General features: G+C 52.1%; 1 protein-coding gene across 8 annotated transcripts in view; it reads left to right on the top strand.

Annotated features, from left to right (window-relative positions):
- Positions 1-20,355, top strand: part of CKAP5 (cytoskeleton associated protein 5) — a 901,993-nt gene extending 881,638 nt beyond the window's left edge. For all 8 annotated transcript variants that reach the window (XM_086959680.1, XM_086959676.1, XM_086959682.1 and 5 more), the window contains 2 exons: positions 18,424-18,578; positions 19,638-20,355. In XM_086959680.1, the coding sequence (XP_086815806.1) occupies positions 18,424-18,578; positions 19,638-19,880 (398 nt within the window). In that variant the 3' untranslated portion in view covers positions 19,881-20,355. The remainder of the gene's footprint in view (positions 1-18,423; positions 18,579-19,637) is intronic.
- Positions 20,356-23,244: the final 2,889 nt, after the last annotated feature.

Raw genomic sequence — 23,244 nt, 5'->3', positions numbered from 1 at the left:
GCGGACTGGATACTACTGACTCGCTGGGCAGAGCGATGGCTATGACGGTGGCGATACGACGCCACGCCTGGCTGAGATCCGCCAACTTCTCGGCAGACGTCCAGAATACTCTCATGGACATGCCGTTCGATGGCCGTCGCCTCTTTGGCGTCCGGGCAGACCACGCGCTTGAGCGCTTTAAGGACTCCAGGGCTACGGCCAAGTCCTTGGGCCTCTCGGCCCCGCGCCAGCAAGTGGGTGCCTTTCGCTCCTTTCGTGGCCAAGGAAGGTGCCGCCAGCCACTCGCCGCAAACTGTGGTCCAGCGCGGCGGCTGCCGTGGAATCCGCCGTGGAGGCGGTCGGGGAAACAAGCGGAGCCAGTCCACACCTGCCCCCGCAGCATCCGCCTCTAAACCCTCCTAGTCCGTGCTTTTCGGCCCATGTGACGCCAGTGGGAGGCAGGGTTCGCCATCACCTCTCTCACTGGCGCACAGTCACTTCAGACAGGTGGGTGCTGCAGATCGTCCGAAGGGGCTCCTCCCTCCCCTTCTAGAGACCCCCTCAAGCCATGCCACCGCAACACCACCGCGTATCGGGGGATCACTTGCGGCTCCTGCAGGAGGAAGTTTCGGCCCTTTTGGCCAAGGGGGCCATTGAGCGCGTTCCTGGGCCAGAAGTAGGACGTGGTTGCTACTCCCACTACTTCCTGGTACCCAAGAAGGGCAAAGGGGGCCTACGCCCTATCTTGGATCTGAGGAACGTCAACGGCTTCCTCCGGAAGGAGAAGTTCAAAATGCTGACACTGGCTCAGGTCTTGGCTGCCCTAGACCCAGGAGACTGGATGGTAGCGTTGGACTTGCAGGACGCATATTTCCACATCCCCGTCCTGCCGGCCCACCGACGTTACCTGCGGTTCACGGTAGGCCTCGAGCACTTTCAGTTTACCGTGCTCCCCTTCGGCCTTACCAGCGCCCCATGGGTGTTCACGAAAGTGATGGCGGTGGTCGCAGCTCATCTGCGCAGGTTAGGGGTCTCAGTCTTCCCCTACCTAGACGACTGGTTGTTGAAGGCGGGCTCGCCCCAGGCAGTCGTCAGCCACCTCCAGACTACGGCGGATCTCCTGCACCTGCTGGGATTTTCCATCAACGTGCCGAAGTCACACCTGTGCCCCTCTCAGAAGCTCCTTTTCATCGGAGCTGTTCTCAACTCGGCGCAGTTTCGGGTTTACCCGCCCGAACAGCGGGTCCGGGATATACAGGCTCTGATTCGGGTCTTCCGGCGTTATCCCGGGTTTCGGTCAGGTTGACGCTGCGGCTTCTGGGGCTGGTGCATCACGCACGGTGGCGGATGCGGGCTCTGCAGTGGGACCTGAAGTTTCAGTGGGTCCAGCACCGGGGCAACTGTCCGACCATGTCCTGATCTCAGAGGGCACTGCGAGACCGCTGCAGTGGTGGCTCACGGACCGCGATTGGGTCAACGGCAGATCCCTCTCCCTTCCCCAACCGGAGCACGTAGTTGTGACGGACGCATCTCTCCAGGGCTGAGGAGGCCACTTGGGAGAGGCGGAGATCAGAGGACTCTGGTCTCCGGCGGAGTCCCGGCTCCATATCAACCTTTTGGAGCTGCGGGTGATTCGTCTGGCACTGAAAGCATTCCTCCTGTCTGTCCGAGGGAGTACAGTGCAGGTGTTCACCTACAACACCACCGCCATGTGGTACTGCAACAAACAAGGCGAAGTGGGGTCGTGGACCCTTTGCCAGGAGGCTCTGCGTCTCTGGCAATGGCTGGAACATCAGGGCGTGACTCTGGTGGTTCAACACCTGGCCGGTTCTCTGAACGCCAGGGCGGACGAACTCAGCCATCGGTTCTCGATGGATCACGAATGGCCTTGGTTAGATCTATTCGCCACCGAAGAGAACGCGCAATGTCATCAGTTCTGCGCGTTGGAATTTTCAAGGCGGCACTCGCTCGGAGACGCTTTTCGTCGCGAGTGGAGCTGCGGTCTGTTGTACGCCTTTCCGCCTATACCTCTTCTGCCCAGAGTGCTGAAGAAGATAAAGCGCGACCGGGCTCAAGCCATCCTTGTGGCTCCGGACTGGGCACGAAGGTACTGGTATCCAGAGCTACTCAGCATGTCAGTCGACCCCCCGATTCGTCTGCCTCTTCAGGAGGACCTTCTGTCGCAGCAGCAGGGGACGGTCCTCCACCCGAACCTGTCCAGTCTCCACCTCCATGCTTGGAGAATGAGCGGCGACAGTTGAGGCCATTTGACTTGCCTCCTGAAGTTTGCAACATCATTCTGGCAGCCAGGCGTCCCTCCACAAAAACGGTATACGCCTGCAGGTGGAACAGATTTGTGGCATGGTGCACAGCAAAGGCTGTGGATCCCCTCAATGCCCCTCTCTTTGAGGTTCTTCTCTTCCTTCTTTCTCTTGCCCAGCAGGGCTCTGCTCTGGGCACTATCAAGGGCTATCTTTCGGCTCTTTCAGCCTTTCTGAGGCTGCCTGACCAACCTTCTTTGTTCAAGTCCCCTATTGTAAACAGATTCCTGAAAGGCATCACTCATACCTTTCCTCCTGTTCCTTTCGTGATGCCTCAGTGGGACTTGAACCTGGTTCTAACATTTCTGATGTGCGCTCCCTTTGAGCCACTTCATAACTGTCCACTTCGCCTTCTTTCTTTGAAGACTGCCTTCCTGGTTGCCATCACCTCTGCCAGGAGAGTGAGTGAGCTCCAGGCCCTCTCTTGTAAGCCTCCTTTCCTTTCAGTCCATCCGGACAAGGTTGTTTTGAGGACTAGGCCCTCCTTCTTGCCTAAGGTGGTCACGGCCTTCCACATTGGGCAGTCCATCACATTGCCCACCTTCTTTCCGCCTCCGCACCCCTTGAGAGAGGAGGAGAGGCTCCACCGTCTGGACCCAAAACGTGCGCTCTTGTTCTATCTGGATCGCACACGCCAGTTCCGGGTGGATGATCAACTCTTTGTTGGGTACGCGGGCGCTAAGAAAGGGAAAGCGGTGTACAAGAGGACCATCTCTCGATGGATTATCATGTGCATTCAGGCGTGTTACTCCTTGGCTAAGAAGGAACCACCTGTTGGGCTGCGGGCTCATTCCACTCGAGCCACGGCCACTACAACTGCCTTGGGCCGAGGTGTGCCCTTGCAGGACATTTGCCAGGCAGCTACCTGGGCCTCGTTGCACACGTTTGCTAGGCACTACTGCCTAGACAGTCAAGTCCGGAGAGATGGCTACTTTGGCTGCTCCGTTCTCCAGGACTTTCTGGTGTAATATTGGTTCGCAGACCCACCACCACGGGGATGGTATTGCTGGGGTATCTATTCTAAGGTAAGGAATCTATCACTAACGTGTCTCTTTCAGATGCACAAGTTACTACTTGTGTAACGATATATCTGTAAGAGACATTAGTTAGTGATAGATTCCTTACTGACCCACCCATCCTCCCCGTTCTGCGAACCGATATCTAGGGTTAAGGTCATCCCCTTTCAGGGCCCTAGTTTCTTGGCACCAGTGTCGGTTTTTGTCATGGCTCTGCGCTTCTGGTGCGGAAAAGCTGTGGCTAAGAACTGACGTCAGCACGCGGAGGCGGCGTCTAAGTACTCCGACGACGTCATCACGGCGCCTACGACGGACGCGGAGCCGCAGACGCCTGCCGACGCGCAAGGGTACTGCTACGCAAAACTTTCTGGACCCAGTCTGATGCCGGGGGATATTCTAAGGTAAGGAATCTATCACTAACTAATGTCTCTTACAGATATATCGTTACACAAGTAGTAACTTGTGCAATAATGACTTATATATTCGTCCCTACTCTCCACTGCACCAATCATGATTTAATTCCGTGGCTCTCTGGTTACACATAGAGATCTGCTGTGCATTAACTAATAAAGGCTTTGTAATGACCTTCAGTGCATTTCCCACTAAGTTCCAACTTATTAAATTTATTTTTCATTACGCTGCCCATTATTGATGGTTAAAGACCTAAAAAAAAGTACACAATAGTTTGGGGCTTATTTATGTGAGACTTGCATCGCCAGAGGAAGCATCTCAACCATACCTATGAGACTGTGCAAAGTCACCCTGCATAGCTTTACATGGCCTCATAGATATGGAGTCAAATATAGCTGCGCAAGTCACTGCGTTACCTTACTCTGCGTCAAGGTGATCCAATCAATCAATCAGGGTACTTGTAGCGTGCGCTACATACCCGTGATGGTCTCAAGGCACTGGGGGGAGGGGGTGCTGCTACTGTTCGAAGAGCCAGGTCTTGAGGAGTCTTCTGAAGGCGAGTAGATCTTGGGTCTGCTGTATGTGAGTAGGGAGGGTGTTCCAGGTCTTAGCGGCGAGGTAGGAGAAGGATCTTCCACCAGAGGTCGTTCGTTGGATGCGGGGGACTGCGGCGATGGCGAGGCTGGCTGAGCGCAGCTGGCTGGTGGGGGTGTGGAAGCGAAGTCTGCTGGTAAAGTAAGCTGGTCCGGTGTTGTGGTGTGCTTTCTGTGCGTGGGTGAGGAGCTTGAAGGTGATCTTTTTGACGAATGGTAGCCAGTGTAGGTCTCAGGTGGAGGTTGATGTGGCTGCAACGGGGGACGTTGACGATCAATCGGGCGGAGGAGTTTTGGATGCGTTTTAGTAGTCGTAGATGTTTGGCTGGGATTCCTGCGTAGAGTTCGTTGCCATAGTCCAGTCTGCTGCTGATGAGGGCCTGTGTCACCATTGTTTCGGTTGGGATCCACTTGTAGATCATGCGGAGGGTGTTGTAGCAGAAGGAGGAGACGACGGCGCTGATCTGCTTAGACATGGAGAGGGAGGAGTTTAGGATGAATCCTAGGTTGCGTGCATGGTCGGTGAGTGTCGGTGCTGTTCCCAGTGTGGTCGGCCACCAGGAGTCGCCCCAGGCTGAGGGGGTGGGTCAGAGGATGGGTATCTCCGTTTCTCCATGGGCTTTGCATAGGGTTCCCACGCGACACCTATGGATTTTGATGCTGCCCCATATTTACAAAATGAAGTAAACCTGTGGCAGCTCCAAAAACAGACGCTTCCCCAGCAGAGGCGTAACAGGGAGAAATTCTTTCATTTCTCCTCATTCTTTCCTCGTTCCATGTGTGCTGCATTCTGCAGCTCAAATATAAAGAGTGAAACACCTCTTGGGATTTTTTGTGAAGGAAGGTGCCCCTTCCTGTACAAAAATGATCCGACCTATGTTGGTGCTATACAGCAATTTGTACGCCAAGGGAATAGGACAGAAATGCAAAGTATGTCATAAATGCAGTATATTCCAGCCCTTTTACATTGGAATAGGGCAGCACAGCAAGAAGACTTTCAACGCTGCCCTATGCCATTCCTCATTCATAAGGCCCTTTGTATTTAGCTCCATCTTTGACTGCACCCCCCACGCTCCCTGACCCCTGGTTTGCTGAACGTTGTTCAATTTCCCCACCATCAAAATTATTTGCTGTGGGAATTTGGGGCGTTTATGATTGTTGATACTTGTCGATAAGGAGTACCAGGTTCTATAAAGTTTTATCAGAAGGGGGTCCTTACAACTAAAACCCCAGGGTCTCCGCATCAAAATATTTGAATACCTCCGTTCTATGGTGAGATATCTTCAGTTACACAATCGACCAGAAGGAGCTTTACCGAAAGTAATTTGTTCTTTACTTAGCCTGTTCTAGACAATTTATCCTTTTACATTGTTACCAGGGTGCATGCCTTTGAGTCCTTACAGGCTGAATAGCAGACAACAGCAGTACAGGTTTTTACATTTTTTTTATTTAAAATGGGTGGTCCATATTTTTCATAGCTAAAATTTGGCGTTTTGATTTGTTGTATAGGTGAGGAGTCTCCAGAAAAGAATATTGATAATAGGAAAATAAACTACTTACTACATTGGCTATAATCTTAATTTATTTATTTTGAAAGTTTTATATAGCGCGAACAAGATCTTTGCAGATATCAGAGCGCTTTACAAAGCAGGGAATACCAACAAGAGTGAGTGGCAGGTCATCAGATATAGTGAAATTATACGTGAGGGAGCAAAGTAGAACAGGTACATCAATAATGCAAGTATTACAGATAAATGTGTGCATAGATAGTCCGGTAAATCAATAATACAGGTAAAACACATAGTCATAGAGTTCGAGCAGCATAGTACAGATCGGTGTAGAGTCTTTACAGATCCACGTTAATAGGTCAAGTGGATTTGGCCATGAGAATAGCTTTTACTTCTTTCTTAAAAAGTGTGATGGAGGAGATGAGCCTGGTTTCGGGAGGGAGTGAGTTCCAGATCCTAGGTGCCATTCCTGAGAAAGAGCGTTTATAAGTTTTTTCCTCCCTGAATCTTCGAGGTTTTAGCAGAAGATTGTGTGTGCCTCTAGTGTTTCTAGAGCCGCCAGAGATTGACAGCTTCTGAGTGAGGTATCCGGGAGAGCTCAGGTGTACAGCCTTGTGTGTCATGCAGGCGATTTTCAAATGTATTCTGGCTTCAAAAGGCAGCCAGCACAAGGATTTCAGGTCAGGGGAGATATACGAGTGTTTTTTTGACCCAGTGATGAGTCTCGCTGCAGCGTTTAGAGAAGCTCTTAGGGGTGCAGTAGTGGTTAACGGGAGACCGCAGAGGGCGATGCTGCCGTATTCAATTCGCGGGATTACTAGCGCTTGTACTGCAGTTTGGGAGTCTTTGGCTGGTAGGAAGGGTTTAAGTTTCCTCAGGGTATTGATTTGGTAGTTCGCTCCCTTAGTAGCCTTGCTGATATGGTGCTGCATGTTGAGATTGGAGTCGAGGGTTATGCCTAGAGATTTTGCTGAATCCACTATGGTGGGTTGGACATTGAGTGCAGTTAGCTGTTTAAGCCAGGTTTGAGTGGTGGAGATTTTCGCGGGAGGTGAGATCAGAAGGAATTCTGTTTTCAGAGCATTGAGTTTGAGATGATTATCGGCAAGCCAGGATTGGGTGCTTCTGATCGTTGAGTTCAGAAGTAAAATGTCATTGGGGGATTGTAGTTTGAGATATAGTTGGGTGTCATCTGCGTACATGTGAAAAAGTACATTGGATGCTTGTAGCAAGGTAGTGAGAGGTTCCATAACTAGGTTGAACAAAGTTGGTGATCGGGAGGATCCTTGGGGAACGCCTAACGAAACAGGTATTGGCGGGGACAACTGGTGGTTACTCTTGAATTTCTGCGACCTGTTGTGTAAAAAGGAGGTGAACCACTTGAGAACAGTCCCAGATAGACCCATTCTTGCGTTCAAAAGATCGAGTAAATTCTCATGTTTAACAGTGTCAAATGCTGAGGGGATCAAGAAGGATGAGTAGGCAGGTATCATTTTGATCTAGGATTTGAAGGGTGTCGTCAATTATGTGAGTCTTAGCAGTTTCAGTACTGTGTCCTGCTCGGAAGCCTGATTGATGAGCGTTGAGGAGATCAAACTGATCAATGTGTTTAGTCAGTTGTAGTTGTGCGCATTTTTCCAATAGTTTGGCGAGAGTGGGAATATTGGTAATGGGGCGGTAGTTGTTTAGGTCGGATGGGTCGGCAGTAGGTTTCTTTAGTAAGGGTGTGACTTGTCCAACTTTGAGGGAGTCAGGGATGGTCCCTTCTTGGAACGAGCTGTTGATAATTTTAGTCCAGAGTGGAAGGAGCAATGGGGTGAAATCTTTGACAGCGTTAGCAGGAAGGGGATCCGTGAGGTGATTGGAAGGTTTCAAGGTGGTGAGCAGTTTGCCTATTTCTTCTTCGGAGTAGGTGTCAAAGGATGACCATGTTGCATTGTTTTTTGGTTCGGTGGGTGTTATGCAGTTGGGTGTGGTGTAGAGGCCTGCGTCAGTGCGGAGATCACTCTTTATGTTGTCTTTTTTTGGGTAAAGAAAGAGGCGAAGTCTTCACCGGAGGGTGCTTCGCACACAGTCCTGAGAGGTTGGGGTTGATCCTTGGCTTGTGTTCTCATTAGCTCAAACAGTTTTCTTGGACGGTTTTTTGCTTGGTCGAGCTGGAGGCTGAAGAAGTTTGCTTTTGAGCGCTTTATTTTCCTGAAGTAGGCGTTTCTCTTTTTCTTCAGGGTTTTCAGGTGCAGTGCAGAGGGAGCTGTTCTCCAGGTGCGCTCTGCCATACGCATGGCTCGTCTATCTTCATTGAGACTCCCGTCGTACCATGGATTGGAGATTTTAGCGGAGACTCTTTTTAGCTGCATGGGAGCAGCCTCATTAATTATTGAGGTCATGCCGTTGAGATAGTGGTCAGTCAAGGATTGGACATCTGTAGCACCCGTAGGAGGGAGCAGGAGGTCGCGGCTGTTCGGGGGTAGGGAGTATGGGTTGAGTTTTTTTCTGGTCTCTTTTCCAGACTTTAGGTCTGGAGGATTGAACCGTGTTGAGTTTGACTTTTTCATTGATGAGGAATGTGACAATATGATGGTCTGACCAGTCACAGGGTTGGATAGACTCAAGTTGAATAGCGTCCTCTTTGGCGATGATAAGGTCGAGGCTAGAACCTTTCTCGTGGGTCGGGCTGTTGCATAATTGTGTGAGGTCCAGGGCGTTGAAGAAGCTTTTAAGACTATTTACCACCGCATCATTGTGATCGTTCCAGTGGAGGTTGAAGTCACCAAGGTATATGTGGGTGAGCTGTCGTCCGGCGTTGGTTGAAATCATGTCCATGATTTGTTGGGGGAAGGTGAGGTTGTCTCTGGGTGGGTGGTAAATGCCGTGAAGAGAGCATATCGGTTTGACCTCACTGATAATATTGAGGCAGATGTATTCGTAGGAAGTTGAGGAGGGTAGGGAAGGTGCGGAGACTTTCAGAACAGAAAGGCTGTTCCTGTATATGCATGTGATTATTATTATTATTATTATTATTATTATTATTATGTTTCTTATATAGCACCTGAATCGACCCCCGAAGGGGTATCTCCGCGCTTGCCTTGGCAACCCGTCCTGGCTTTTCCTTGTGAGATAGCCCCTACAGGGCATCCCCAAGGTGAAAGCCAGGCATCCCGCCGCGGGGGGGGCGTTGTGGAGATTAAGCAAGCTTAATGCCCAGAGTTGCAGAGTGTGAACCCATGATTAGGTCAGGCACCGAAGCGAGAATTATCGAGTCCATGGACATTTGAGCTCAAGACCCTGCCGCGTCGGGAATTGAACCCTGGTCCCCGGGTCTGACCTCTGCTTCAGGGTCTGCCTGCTCTAACCAGTGAGCCACACTTCTCCACTCCACTCCTCCACCACCTATCTTGCCAGACCTGTCAAGCCTAATGATGTGGTAGTTGGGGGGAACCAGAATGTCCATTATAGGTGAAGAAGATTCGGTTAGCCAGGTTTCAGTCAAGATGATTAGGTCAAGGTCCAATGTTAGGATGAGATCGGCGATGGCGGAGGAGTGTCTAGCAGCCGATCTGCAGTTTAGGAGAGTGCATTTGAGACTGGGTGTGTCGGGGGAGGTAGAGGGTACTAGAGAGAGGGGGACTTTTCTAATGTTGTTCGGGACGGAGATTCTGTTGTTTAGTGTGGAGGGTCTACGGGGATTTGAGTGTATCGTGGGAATGGGCAGGTGCGAGGCAGTTGTGTGGTTTAGGGGAGTTGGGTCGTAGGAGCGGAGGAGGGTGAGCGTGTCGAGATCCGAAAGAAGGTTGCATGTGCGACTGGGGCGGTTGTTGCGATTGTGGGCAGGGATCGCGGTCCAGTATGGGCGGCGGGTGCCGTTGTTGCAGTTGTGGGCATCGATCGCAGTCCTGTGTGAGGGATGTAACTTGGGAGCGTCATAAGGACGGGTGGAGAGCAAGTTGAGAGGGGTGGTGGTGGTGGGTTAGGTGTTTCTAGGGGGTGTGATGAGTAGTTCTTTGAGGCTGTGAATTTCTTCTTTGATGGTGTGAATGTCTTCTTTGAGTTGGAGGAGGGAGGACATCATCTTGTCCAGCGTGGGATAAGTGTTAGTGCTGGGGTTGGAAGTCATGGGTGAGTGGCTGACTAGGTAATTATCGTGCGGGTGGGGGGATGGGTTGGTTTTCATGCAGGGCTCCGCAGTGTCGGCGTGCGGGTTGGTGTTAGGGAGGAGAGAGGGTATAGGGGCAATGGGCGTGGATGAAGTACAGAAGAGGTTGGTGGCGTAGAGGAGGGAATTGGTGGCAGGCGGAGAGAGCGGGATGGAAGTGGAGTGTATAATGGTGGTGATGGGGGAGCCTGAAGGGTAGTGAGGGCTGAGAGTGGGGGGGGGAAATGGGGTTGGAAATGGTCCTGTCGTGGGGAGGGGGTGTTATAATAGTAGATGTGGTGCGCTCTGCTTGGTTAATCTGAAAGAGACACGTTAGTGATAGATTCCTTACCTTAGAATATCCCCAGGCGTCAGACTGGATCCGGAAAATTTTGCGTAGCAGTACCCTTGCGCGTCGGTAGGCGTTGTCTGCGGCTCCGCGTCCGTCGTCGGCGTCGTGGGCGCCGTGATGACGTCGTCGGAGTATATAGACGCCGCCTCCGCGTGCTGACGTCAGTTCTTCTTTTTTCCGCGCCAGCCAGCGCAGATCTGGAAAAAGCAGTTCCCTGGTCATTTTTTGACTAACTTTTGGATCTTTTTGATCTCTTTCGAAGTCTTCACGACTCCGACGGTGCTGTTAGGGATGCCCGGCTTCAAGCACTGCAGCGGTTGCGAGCGGCTCATGTCGGTTACGGATCCGCACCGACTGCCTGACGTGTTTGGGCGTCGACCATGACGACGAGGCCTGCTCCGACTGTCGGGCCCTCTCGAGGAAGGCCAGGCGGGAGCGGTCCCGCAGGCGACTCGAGATCCGCCAGTCGGCCCCGCGCCAAGTGAGGTCCCGGTCCCGGTCCCACGGGAGGTCGAGGGACAGGTCGAGGGGGCGGAGCCGTCACAGCTCCGGGATTCTGCGCCACTCCTCCGGATCCAAGTCGTCAGGTAGGAAGCATAAGAAGTCGAAGAGACATCATCGCTCTTCCGACGCTCGCGCGATGCGGCCGGGGGTTCGGGTGACACCACCCACGCGGCTCCTCAGGAGTCGCGGGCGCCGCGTTCGGCTCCATACCCCCGGTCCCTGGGCTGAACGCGACGCCGGGGGAGATAGAGCGCTTCCTCATGGCCATGAGGTCCCTTTCTTCCCCGACTGGTTCCGCGGCGCCTTCGAGCCCAGTGAATCCGTCTGGGGGCCCTAGTGGGTCGGGTACAACCCCGACGCCGTCGGGTGCTTCGGCCTCGACGCCGGCGCCTCAGGGCTCTGCGATCCCGACGCCGCCGCTGCCCTCGGGCTCGGCGCCGCAGGGTTCGGCGGTCCCGGCGTCGTCGGTGCCTTCGGGTCCGACGCCGCAGGGTGCCGTTCGGCCCTCGTCGGGCGATGGAGCGTCCCCGGTGGACCTTACGACCCCCCCCCCAGGGTCGGTCCGTGTGGTGTCCCCGCCGGCGTCGGTCCCGGCCGACGCCGTCCCCAATTCCTCCTCTCTATGGGTTCCGGCGTCGGGACGGGGCCAGTCGGCGCCGATCTCGACGCCGGTCGGGGATTTCCATCCCTATGACCCATCCTCATTCACTGACGACCCTAAGTCTCAGGAGATGGGGGATGAGGAGGATTGGGAGGGGTCTGAGGACCCTCTGACAAGGGATTGTCAGTCTAGCATGGACTGGACAGGAGACCTTGGGGAGGCCAGTGGCCTGGACACCTCTCCAGACACTGGATTCGTCTCTCCTCCTTCCGTGGCTTCGGAGGAGGGCGCTACATATAGTGTGGTGTTGATGAGGGCTGCTAAGGCCTTGGGCCTTGAGCTCCCCGTCGCGGCCGTGAGGACTAATCTCCTCACTGAGGTCCTTAAGCCGCAGTCATGCTCCATGGAGCCAATGCTGCCGTTTAATGAGGCCTTGTCGGACGTTCTGTTGGGCACTTGGTCCAGGCCCGCTACAGGTTCGCCTGTAGATAGGAACGTGGCCAGACGCCACCGCCCGGCTCCGGGCGACCCATGTTTCCTGTCCACCCACCCCACCCCCGAGAGTCTGGTTATCCAGGCCTCTAACTCCCAGACCGCCTTCCCGTCAGCACCCCCTGATCGGGAATCCAAGAGGTACGAGGCCTTTGGCAAAAAGGTCTTCTCGTCCCTTAGCTGTGGACTGCGGTCTTCCAACACCGCTTGCCTCTTGGGCCGTTACACCCATTCTATATGGGAAACGGTGGCGGAATAGCTGCCAGAGTGCCCGTTGGAGGTACGGGCCAAACTCGGCCAAGCCCTTGTGGAGGGCCGGAACGCAGCGAAATATTCGATCAGGTGCGGACTGGACACCACTGACTCGCTGGGCAGAGCGATGGCTACGACGGTGGCGATTCGACGCCACGCCTGGCTTAGGTCCGCCAACTTCTCGGCTGATGTCCAGAATACACTCATGGACATGCCGTTCGATGGCCGTCGCCTCTTTTGCGACAAGGCAGACCACGCGCTCGAGCGCTTTAAGGACTCCAGGGCTACGGCCAAGTCCTTGGGCCTCTCGGCCCCGCGCCAGCAAGTGGCTGCTTTTCGCTCCTTTCGTGGCCACGGAAGGGGCGTCCCCACGCGTGCCGCCAGCCACTCGCCGCAAACTGTCGTCCAGCGCGGCGGCGGCGGCCGTGGAAACCGCCGTGGAGGCGGTAGGGGAGGCAAGCGGAGCCAGTCCACACCTGCCCCCGCAGCATCCGCCTCTAAACCCTCCTAGTCCGTGCTTCTCGGCCCATGTGACGCCAGTGGGAGGCAGGGTTCGCCATCACCACTCTCACTGGCGCGCAGTCACTTCGGACAGGTGGGTGCTGCAGATCGTCCGGAGGGGCTACTCCCTCCCCTTCGATACGACCCCTCAAGCCATGCCACCGCAACACCACCGCGTATCGGGGGATCATTTGCGGCTCCTGCAGGAGGAAGTTTCGGCCCTCTTGGCCAAGGGGGCCATCGAGCGCGTTCCTGGGCCAGAAGTAGGACGTGGTTGCTACTCCCACTACTTCCTGGTACCCAAGAAGGGCAAAGGGGGCCTACGCCCTATCTTGGATCTGAGGAGCGTCAACGGCTTCCTCCGGAAGGAGAAGTTCAAAATGCTGACACTGGCTCAGGTCTTGACTGCCCTAGACCCGGGAGACTGGATGGTAGCGTTGGACTTGCAGGATGCGTATTTCCACATCCCCGTCCTGCCGGCCCACCGGCGTTACCTGCGGTTCACGGTAGGCCACGAGCACTTTCAGTTTACCGTGCTCCCCTTCGGCCTTACCAGCGCCCCACGGGTGTTCACGAAGGTGATGGCGGTGGTCGCAGCTCACCTGCGCAGGTTAGGGGTTTCAGTCTTCCCCTACCTAGACGACTGGTTGTTGAAGGCGGGCTCGCCCCAGGCAGTCGTCACCCACCTCCAGACTACGGAGGATCTCCTGCACAGGCTGGGATTTTCCATCAATGTGCCGAAGTCACACCTGTGCCCCTCTCAGAAGCTCCTTTTCATCGGAGCGGTTCTCGACTCGGCGCAGTTTCGGGTTTACCCGCCCGAACAGCGGGTCCGGGATATTCAGGCCCTGATCCCGGTCTTCGGGCCGTTATCCCGGGTTTCGGTCAGGTTGACGCTGCGGCTTCTGGGGCTGATGGCCTCCTGCATCCTTCTGGTGCATCACGCACGGTGGCGGATGCGGGCTCTGCAGTGGGACCTGAAGTTTCAGTGGGCCCAGCACCGGGGCAACCTTTCCGACCATGTCCTGATCTCGGAGGGCACTGCGAGACAGCTGCAGTGGTGGCTCACGGACCGCGATTGGGTCAACGGCAGATCCCTCTCCCTTCCCCAACCGGAGCACGTAGTTGTGACGGACGCTTCCCTCCAGGGCTGGGGTGGCCACTTGGGAGAGGCGGAGATCAGAGGACTCTGATATGGAGCCGGGATTCCGCCGGAGACCAATCTGTTGGAGCTGCGGGCGATTCGTCTGGCACTGAAAGCATTCCTCCCGTCTGTCCGAGGGAGTGCAGTGCAGGTGTTCACGGACAACACCACCGCCATGTGGTACTGCAACAAACAGGGCGGTGTGGGGTCGTGGACCCTCTGCTAGGAGGCTCTGCGCCTCTGGCAGTGGCTGGAACATCAGGGCGTGACTCTGGTGGTTCAACACCTGGCAGGTTCTCTGAACGCCAGGGCGGACGAACTCAGCCGTCGGTGCTCGATGGATCACGAATGGCGTCTGAACTCGGACGTGGCGCAAGGCCTCTTTCTGCGTTGGGGAGAGCCTTGGTTAGATCTATTCGCCACCGAAGAGAACGCGCAATGTCATCAGTTCTGCGCGTTGGAATTTCCAAGGCGGCACTCGCTCGGAGACGCTTTTCGTCGCGAGTGGAGCTGCGGTCTGTTGTACGCCTTTCCGCCTATACCACTTCTGCCCAGAGTGCTGAAGAAGATCAAGCACGACCGGGCCCAAGTCATCCTTGTGGCTCCGTACTGGGCACGAAGGCCGGTATCCAGAGCTACTCAGTATGTCAGTCGATCCCCCGGTTCGTCTGCCTCTTCAGGAGGACCTTCTGTCGCAGCAGCAGGGGACGGTCCTCCACCCGAACCTGTCCAGTCTCCACCTCCATGCATGGAGATTGAGCGGCGGCAGTTGAGGCCATTTGACTTGCCTCCTGAAGTTTGCAACATCATTCTGGCAGCCAGGCGTCCCTCCACAAAAACGGTATTCGCCAGCAGGTGGAACAGATTTGTGGCATGGTGCACAGCAAAGGCTGTGGATCCTCTCAATGCCCCTCTCTCTGAGATTCTTCTCTTCCTTCTTTCTCTTGCCCAGCAGGGCTCTGCTCTGGGCACTATCAAGGGCTATCTTTCGGCTCTTTCAGCCTTTCTGAGGCTGCCTGACCAACCTTCTTTGTTCAAGTCCCCAATAGTTAACAGATTTCTGAAAGGCATCACTCATACCTTTCCTCCTGTTCCTTTCGTGATGCCTCAGTGGGACTTGAATCTGGTTCTAACATTTCTGATGTGCGCTCCCTTTGAGCCACTTCATAACTGTCCGCTTCGCCTTCTTTCTTTGAAGACTGCATTCCTGGTAGCCATCACCTCTGCCAGGAGAGTGAGTGAGCTCCAGGCTCTTTCTTGTAAGCCTCCTTTCCTTTCAGTCCATCCGGACAAGGTTGTTTTGAGGACTAGGCCTTCCTTCTTGCCTAAGGTGGTCACGGCCTTCCACATTGGGCAGTCCATCACATTGCCCACCTTCTTTCCGCCTCCGCACCCCTCGAGAGAGGAGGAGAGGCTCCACCGTCTGGACCCAAAACGTGCGCTCTCATTCTATCTGGATCGCACACTCCAGTTCCGGGTGGATGATCAACTCTTTGTTGGGTACGCGGGCGCTAAGAAAGGGAAAGCGGTGCACAAGAGGACCATTTCTAGATGGATTATCATGTGCATCCAGGCGTGTTACTCCTTGGCTAAGAAGGAACCACCTGTTGGGCTGCGGGCTCATTCCACTCGAGCCACGGCCACTACGACTGCCTTGGGCCGAGGTGTGCCCCTGCAGGACATTTGCCAGGCTGCTACGTGGGCTTCTTTGCACACGTTTGCGAGGCACTACTGCCTGGACAGTCAAGTCTGGAGAGATGGCTACTTCGGCCGTTCCGTTCTCCAGGATTTTCTGGTGTGAATATTGGTTCGCAGACCCACCACCACGGGGATGGTATTGCTGGGGTATCTATTCTAAGGTAAGGAATCTATCACTAACGTGTCTCTTTCAGATGCACAAGTTACTACTTGTGTAACGATATATCTGTAAGAGACATTAGTTAGTGATAGATTCCTTACCGACCCACCCATCCTCCCCGTTCTGCGAACCGATATCTAGGGTTAAGGTCACCCCCTTTCAGGGCCCTAGTTTCTTGGCACCAGTGTCAGTTTTTGTCATGGCTCTGCGCTTCTGGCGCGGAAAAGCTGTGGCTAAGAACTGACGTCAGCACGCGGAGGCGGCGTCTATATACTCCGACGTCATCACGGCGCCGACGACGGACGCGGAGCCGCAGACGACGCCTACCGACGCGCAAGGGTACTGCTACGCAAAATTTTCCGGATCCAGTCTGACGCCTGGGGATATTCTAAGGTAAGGAATCTATCACTAACTAATGTCTCTTACAGATATATCGTTACACAAGTAGTAACTTGTGCGTTAGCGGGTGGTAGTGGGGACAGAGAGGGGGGGGGACAAAGGGTGGGATTTGTCGTTATGCGTGTCGTTCTGGTGCTGATCTAGGTTAGCTGGGTTGTGGGTGGAAGTTGTGATGTCAGGGGAGGGAGGAATGGGAGTGGTATGTGTGGGGGTCCAAGGGTTGGTGTTAGAGGGGCGACTAGTGTGTGAGGGGGGAGAGATTTGTGACTGTGATTGAGGAATGTTGGGTTGGTAACAGCAGGTGGGTGATTGACTAGGGTGCTGGGGGTAGAGGTGAGGTGCGTGTCGTTCTGATGCTGAGCTAGGTTAGAAGGGTTGTGGGTGGGGGCTGTGACGTCATGAATGATAGTGATAGAAGAGTTATGGGTGGAGGACCGAAGCTTGGAAAGGTGCTCTTTGAACTCGGGGAAAAAGTTGTCAAGTAGTTCCAGGTTCTTGTCTGTGGATTGAATTAGGACAATCCCGTTATTGTAGATAGTAATGGTGATTCTGCCAGGGAAGAGTTGGGATGGCGTGATGGAGAGAGTTAGGCCATGAGCTGTTTTCCTGGTGGTGGAGACGGTGAGTAGGGTGAGGAACACTTTTCTCCATTGAGCTCTGCGTGAGGTGTGGAAGATGAGATCAATGTTCAGGGCTCCATTGACCGGTGAGAAGTAGGTGTCGGCAAAGGGGGTTTCAGGGTGGGACCTCAGGAACACCCTCTATCCCCCGCGCTGGGTCGGTCCGCACCAACTCCCGTCCGCTTGTCTCCCGCTCCGGCGGCTTCAGTGGCACTGATTGTGGTGCGGGGTGGGGGCGATGAAGCCTCCGCTGCAGCAGGGCGCCACCCTCTCCGTGAGCCACCGGGGTGCGACGCTCCAGGCGCCCACCGCTCCGTTCTCGCTGATCCACTGGGAGGGGGGGAAGCCTCCCGCCGGAACGCTGCCCAAAACACACAAACAGTGCACACCGGAGCCGCTCCAGGTGCCCACCGCTCCGTGCTCGCTTATCCACTGGGAGGGGGGGGGGGGGGGGAGAGCCTCCCACCGGAACGTTGCCCAAAACACACCACAACAGGGCACACCAGAGCCGCTCTAGATGTCGATTGCTCCGTTCTCGTTGATCCACCGGGAGGGGGGGGGGAGGGAAGCCTCCCGCCGGACGCCCTCCGTTACCTGCGCCGGATCGGTCAGCGCCAACTCCCGTCCGCTTGTCCACCGCCCCGGCAGCTCCAGTGACCGGTGAGCTGCAGGCGGTGATTGCAGGCAAGCAGGGCACCTCCGCACTCAAGAGGGCAGCGGGATGCAGTCGTCCATCAGGAGCCTCCCAGGCATCCCCAGCATGGTTCCGGGCTCAGGTTCAGGTCCGTTGCAAGCGATGGTGATCTTCAGGCGGGTCTCAAGTCAGGCACTCAACTCGGCTCAACTCCGGCCGTCCTGGGCTCCGCCGAGGCTGCAGGGGTCCAATCCGCCACTGCTGCAGGTACGTGTTTTACAGCGATATTCCAGTTACTTTTAAAATCCAGTTACTTGAATTCAGTCCACTTGCTTGTTACGATCCAGTTACTTGTTTTTCTCGCCGAAGGTGGTGCGTGCTATCAGGGATAATTCCAGGAAAGGGATCCCAAGCACTAGGAGCTCCGGACCAGAGCTCCTACCAGGCGACCATCTTGTTTCCTTGTTCCTTTGTTTTGATAGTCTGTCTTCCTGCCAATCCTCCCCCTCCCAAACTCTAATATGTGGTTGGTGTGCAAATTGGTTTCTCTGCCTGCCGGACTTTTAAGTTAGGCCAAGTTGATATTTGGAACAGCACTGTTTTGGGCAGGTTGCTTTCAATTTGCTATGCACGTGATAACCAAGAATCTCGCTGTGGACAAGTCATCTGCAGGAAAAGCTTTAATAAAGGTTAGGGCCTTCTCCTCATTCCTCCTTCACGATTATCACATTTGTTGTCCTAGTCAAGGAAATTGACTAGAAATCCGGTGTGCCAGTTCTTTTCTCCATGCAAATGTCACCTAATTCAATCTAAGCACTGGATGCTGAAAGGTTTGTTAATCGAATGGAGTTTGGTGTTCATGCAGTGTGGTATGTGATGTTTCCAGGCCAGGACTGTCATTGAATCAAACAGCATAACTGTTCATCTTGTTCAATAAATCATTCAGGATTTGTATAGTGCGGCTGCTTCACCTGTGAGGGTCTCGAGGCGCTGTTGCTTCTTGCTGCTAACTGCATGCCTTCCAACTAAGGGACCTTTGGTGTATTCAGTAACCCACAATAATTTCAAGATAATGTAACTGTTAATACATTCTTTTTTTTCTTTAGCAATTTCTTCTCATTTGGCAGAGGTGACTTGTGCCCCTACATCTACCAGCACTGTGACACACATGTCCAATAGTAATGGCGAAGAGCTGGGGCCTTCGGTTTATCTGGAGAAGTTGAAGATCCTTCGTCAACGCTGTGGTCTTGACAATGCAAAGGTATCACATTGCTAGGGCACTGCAGAGAGCTGAACTGATCCCTGAATTTCGTACCTGTTACATGGCAATACGAACGAGTTTGGGGGGGTGAGGGATTCTTGTGGTGAACCTTTTTGCTCTACCTGCAAAGCATTAGGCAGGTGAGGATTCTGAAAGTAATATTACCAGCGTCTCCCTTGTAACATACACACATAATATTTTGAATGTTTCCTTGCTACAAACATGTGCCCAAGCAGCTGTCTTAATTTTTTGGATTCACGTACTAGCCTGGATCCTGCTGCTGCTCTTCCTAGAAATATAGATGTCTCTGTTGCTAAGTGTTTCTTTTTTCCTTTTGTAATAATCCTTTGCTAGCGGACTCTGAGCTTGAGTCGCTTTCTGAACTTGCATAGTCTTGCTACACTTGTTTGTTTTGGTAGATTTCCTCCAGGCACCAACACGTCTGCTGATGAGAGGTCAAAATACGAATATGTGTTTAGTTTACATTTAATAAATAGATATTTCATAACTCAAACAGAAACGTATTCCACATAGGCAACTATTGCTGAAAGATTGAAAAGCTTTATTTGATGGCAGCTCTTCCAAGTATTCTCTGGGCCAGTTCCCGTCTCCACTTAGCGTGTAAATGATATTAAAGTAAAGTTGGACTTTTAATGTAAGAAGAGTTGTTAACCTTAGATACTTTATCAACCGATGTATTCTGCTCCTCGGCGGGCCCCCATCTAAAGAGCTGCACCATGGTCTAGCTGAGCATTGGCAGTCTAGTGAACTGCACCATTCAGGATTTGTGGACTCGGATTAATCTCGATTCACACAGATGAGTTGGCATACAGTGTTCTGGTACCAGTTCTGTTCTGTTGCCCAAAGGAAGCTGATTCTTCCCAGTATGGTTCGACTCCTTTAGGACAATTCTTTTCTGTCTGCATTCTGAGCTATGCAATTTCTTAGAACTAAACAGGAGTTAAAGGGGGCCAGGGTTCTTGTGGATTTCTGCTACCTATCTCTTCTGTTGTTAAAAATAGTCATTTTACAAAGTTGCTTAATTTCTTGCCCTCACAGGAAGACCGGCCACCTGTTTCCACCCTGCTTTCGAAAACCTCCGTTCCTGCTGTTGCTTCCTCCACTGACATGCTTCAAAGTAAACTTTCGCAACTGCGTGAATCTAGGGATCCGTATCAGCATTTGGACCTGGACTCTAACCAGACCCTCTCTACTGGGGTCACTAGCACTGCTGCTTCCACTGCAACAAACATTGATGAATTGAAAAAGAGACTGGAAAAAATCAAAAGCAGTCGCAAATGAAATCTGACCTCTAGGGGTTCTCGTGCTGCTCTGCGGTCTCATCATGTACTCGACTAGCAACCTTCATAGTCCTTGGCCCCGTCAGCCTGCTGTAAACAAACTGGTTTATGTAGAAAACTGTGGGTTCTGCGAGAAGTCAAGTTTATTGTGGCACAAGTTTATGTAAATATTCTTCTTTTTGAGCTTTCTCAAAGAGGCTATCAATGTATGTTTGTGTACAGACTGTCAAATCTGTCTTTTCTCCTTCTTTTAATATCTCATCCGTTTTGTTTTTAAAAGCGTTGTAAATTATTTTTTCATGGTTCTTATTTCTTCAGCGTCCTTCTGCTGATCTTGCTTTTTTGTTTTCTTTTTTTAAACTTTGAGACGTACTGTAACCCTAGACATGTTGGTTCTCTTTGGAATCGAATGGCATGAAATAACTAATTTAAGTGTTATTTTTTGTAAATAAAGTTTGCATTAACTACAGCCCTTGTAACCAAAGCTTAACGGTTTGTTTTCTTGGCGCATCTTTAACACTGCCAAAATCTATACAAGTCTTGCCACACTTGGCTTGTGGTTTAGCAGTGAGCACCCGCCTACGCCTAACTTGTGTAACTTCTCCAAACGGACTCTAACTCTGCTGCAAAGTTATGATGTATACTGTGACTATTGTCTGCTACCAAAAATATAACTAAGAAGGGGGCGAGAGAGAGAAGGACAAGTGGATTCGGTCTCCCTTGACAATATGATTAAACAAAAAAGAATCCACTCAGAGAAGTGGTCGTGGTCCCTAAGATGATGGGGAACACACAGTGTTGTTTAAATGCCCCTCACACACCAACAGGCCCCTTAGTGTCATGCTTCATCATCGGGGCCTTCACACCCCTCTACGGGATGCGGCGTGCTACGACTTGCGGATACGTAGGAGCACTTGGTAGTGAACTATGTGAGGGTGTGTGGTTATAGGAGTGAGTAAGTGAGGTGAGGTGAAAAAATGGAGTTAAAAAATACCTGGCTCGTAGGAAAAAATAAATGTATGTCCTCGGCTGGTATTATTAAAAAGGTGCAAGATGGGGTTGATTATATACGTATTAGGGTATATCAACCAAAGGGTGTCAACGTGTTTCGGAGTCAAAGACTCCTTCAGGACAAGGATATGCACATTATCCTCCCCTTACTCACATGAGATGTCAAAGTGTATTCTACAAAAATAGATAAGGTGAAATGTACCTATCAATGTTTTAATGAATATGCTCAGTTGCGCCCAGTTCAGGTTGAAGAGAACCTGTGAAATAAAAAGACATAATAAAAATCACAGTCGGATGTCCTGGAGCTGTGGAGAGAGCAATGCCATCCAAATATATAAGGGTGACAAAGAACCAAAAATAAGGTTCAAGGACCCTGTAAAAAAGACATAGGAATACATAAAAAAGATAGACACACAATGCACACAGACACAACACTACATTGAAAATTGCATTCTCCCAGGTCTGGTATTAGGAGGAGAGGGAGGAGTTTGTAAAAGCTGGCTTACTTATAGCTCAAGGTTAGGAGACCTCATGAGCCTTAGCGTGGTTTTGGGGGGGATCCCTTCCTTACTGCTCTGTACAAGTAACCTAAAGGATATTAAGGTTGAGATTTAGATAGTAAGATGGTAAGGTCAAAGCAATGTAAAAGGAATAGATCGCTCCTCCTTGTTGTCGTGGACCCTACTCACGGTTACTGCATGGCCAGTGTGCCTGCCTTCCCCTCAACGCTGCTCCGAAGAAGTGAGGAGTGAGCTGGCCGGATTTCCCTTATATACTACCGGGATAGTTAATTGGGTAAGGTAAATTGGTTGATTAGATAAGGAAATGAGCCCAAATAAGGGTATGCTCAGGTACACAGATCCGCTATTGCCCTGTAAGCAAGGGCGCGGTTACCGCGTTGTACTGCGCATGCGTTAGGGAGCTAGCGATCCAAGTACTGCGCACGCGTGGTATTCAGAAGGTCTATCAGAATGCACATGCGCTGGAAATCAGTGCGGATCGCCTTCGGGCGTCAAATGCAGACGGATTGGACCAGGCGCTGGAGAGCAGTGTCTGAAAAGAGATATTTACTCGTGTTTCCCCCATGACAAAAGACACAGTTTTTGGATACTGTGAAGCGGTGATCATGCTTCATGCTGCTGTGCTCAACATGACCAGCAGTCAATGTTTATATATATTGTCTGCTACCCTCCCATTGCATACACCTTTAGTATATCTGTAACTCTTCCCCCATTGTCACTTACCAACTTATTACATTCCACTATCCTATCTGACCTACTAATCTTTGGTGCTCTGCTGAATATTTCTAACTGAAGATTTTTCACCCTAAGAATATTCCCAGATTTCAAACAGACCATTTTTACAGCAGTACTTCCAGGCACCATGTGGTTCTGCTAGAACTGTTACCCCCTGGATATGACAGTGCAGAGCCACATGAAATCAACACTCCTGCACACTGATGTTAATTGTTTTCTATCCATGTTGATGAGTTCTGGACTTACATTTCCAACGTGAGTTTATTTTTGTCTTCAAAATATTGTGTGCGCCAGATATGGGGTCTCGACTGAAAAAAATAGAATTTAGGCTTGGATGTGGCTGCAGGAAGCATTGTCGATCCTAGACCTGCACACTGTCTGCTTTTATTGCTTGGGCTCAAGGCAGGTCTTGAATTTGTGTGACCATGTACCTAAAGATGAGGCAAACTTAAGAAGTAGTAATCGTCTAAAAAGAATAGATCACTACAAAGTGCTGCTGCTCTCAATTCCATTCCAAGAGTGGGTGCTGGAACAGGAGCCCCAATCCCACTCTAAGCCTTTCAGTAAGTCTGTCGAATATGTGCAAGAAGGCCTCATGGGACTTTGCCCTACCCCACCACTTGAAATCCTATAAATGTGCAAGGGCATCATTCAATGGGTTGTACTCTACAAACATTTTTCAACTCTGATCTCCCACAGTTGGTCCTGGCATGACCCGAATTTCCAAGGCCATCATTGACCCTGCAGCACATTGCAGCCTTCAAGGAGGCCATGCTGCAGCTCCTTCTGGAGTTTTCAGCTCCTCTTGCGTGCTTCAAGGCCCACAGAGCTGCGTGGAGACCCAGCTGGACTCCAGGCACGTTCCAATACCAGTCCATGCTTCCACTCCGGCCCCAAGATCCACTCCAGAACCATCTATGCCAATTCTGCCAGCCCTGGACCTACTGCTGGTATTCACCTCCAGCTGTCATTGGTTCGGTCCAGACCTATATTATATCACAAAGACGCAACAAGTCAGTTTTCAACAAAACTGTAATCCACATACTTTTGAATAGATGCCAAAGCAATATCAATAGGAGATGCGCTGTGAATGGACTC

The sequence above is a fragment of the Lissotriton vulgaris genome, chromosome 2_2 (genome assembly GCF_964263255.1).
Source record: "Lissotriton vulgaris chromosome 2_2, aLisVul1.2, whole genome shotgun sequence".
Classification (NCBI taxonomy): Eukaryota; Metazoa; Chordata; class Amphibia; order Caudata; family Salamandridae; genus Lissotriton; species Lissotriton vulgaris.
Note: the sequence above shows the minus strand (reverse complement) of the source record. Positions and strands in the feature narration are given on the sequence as shown.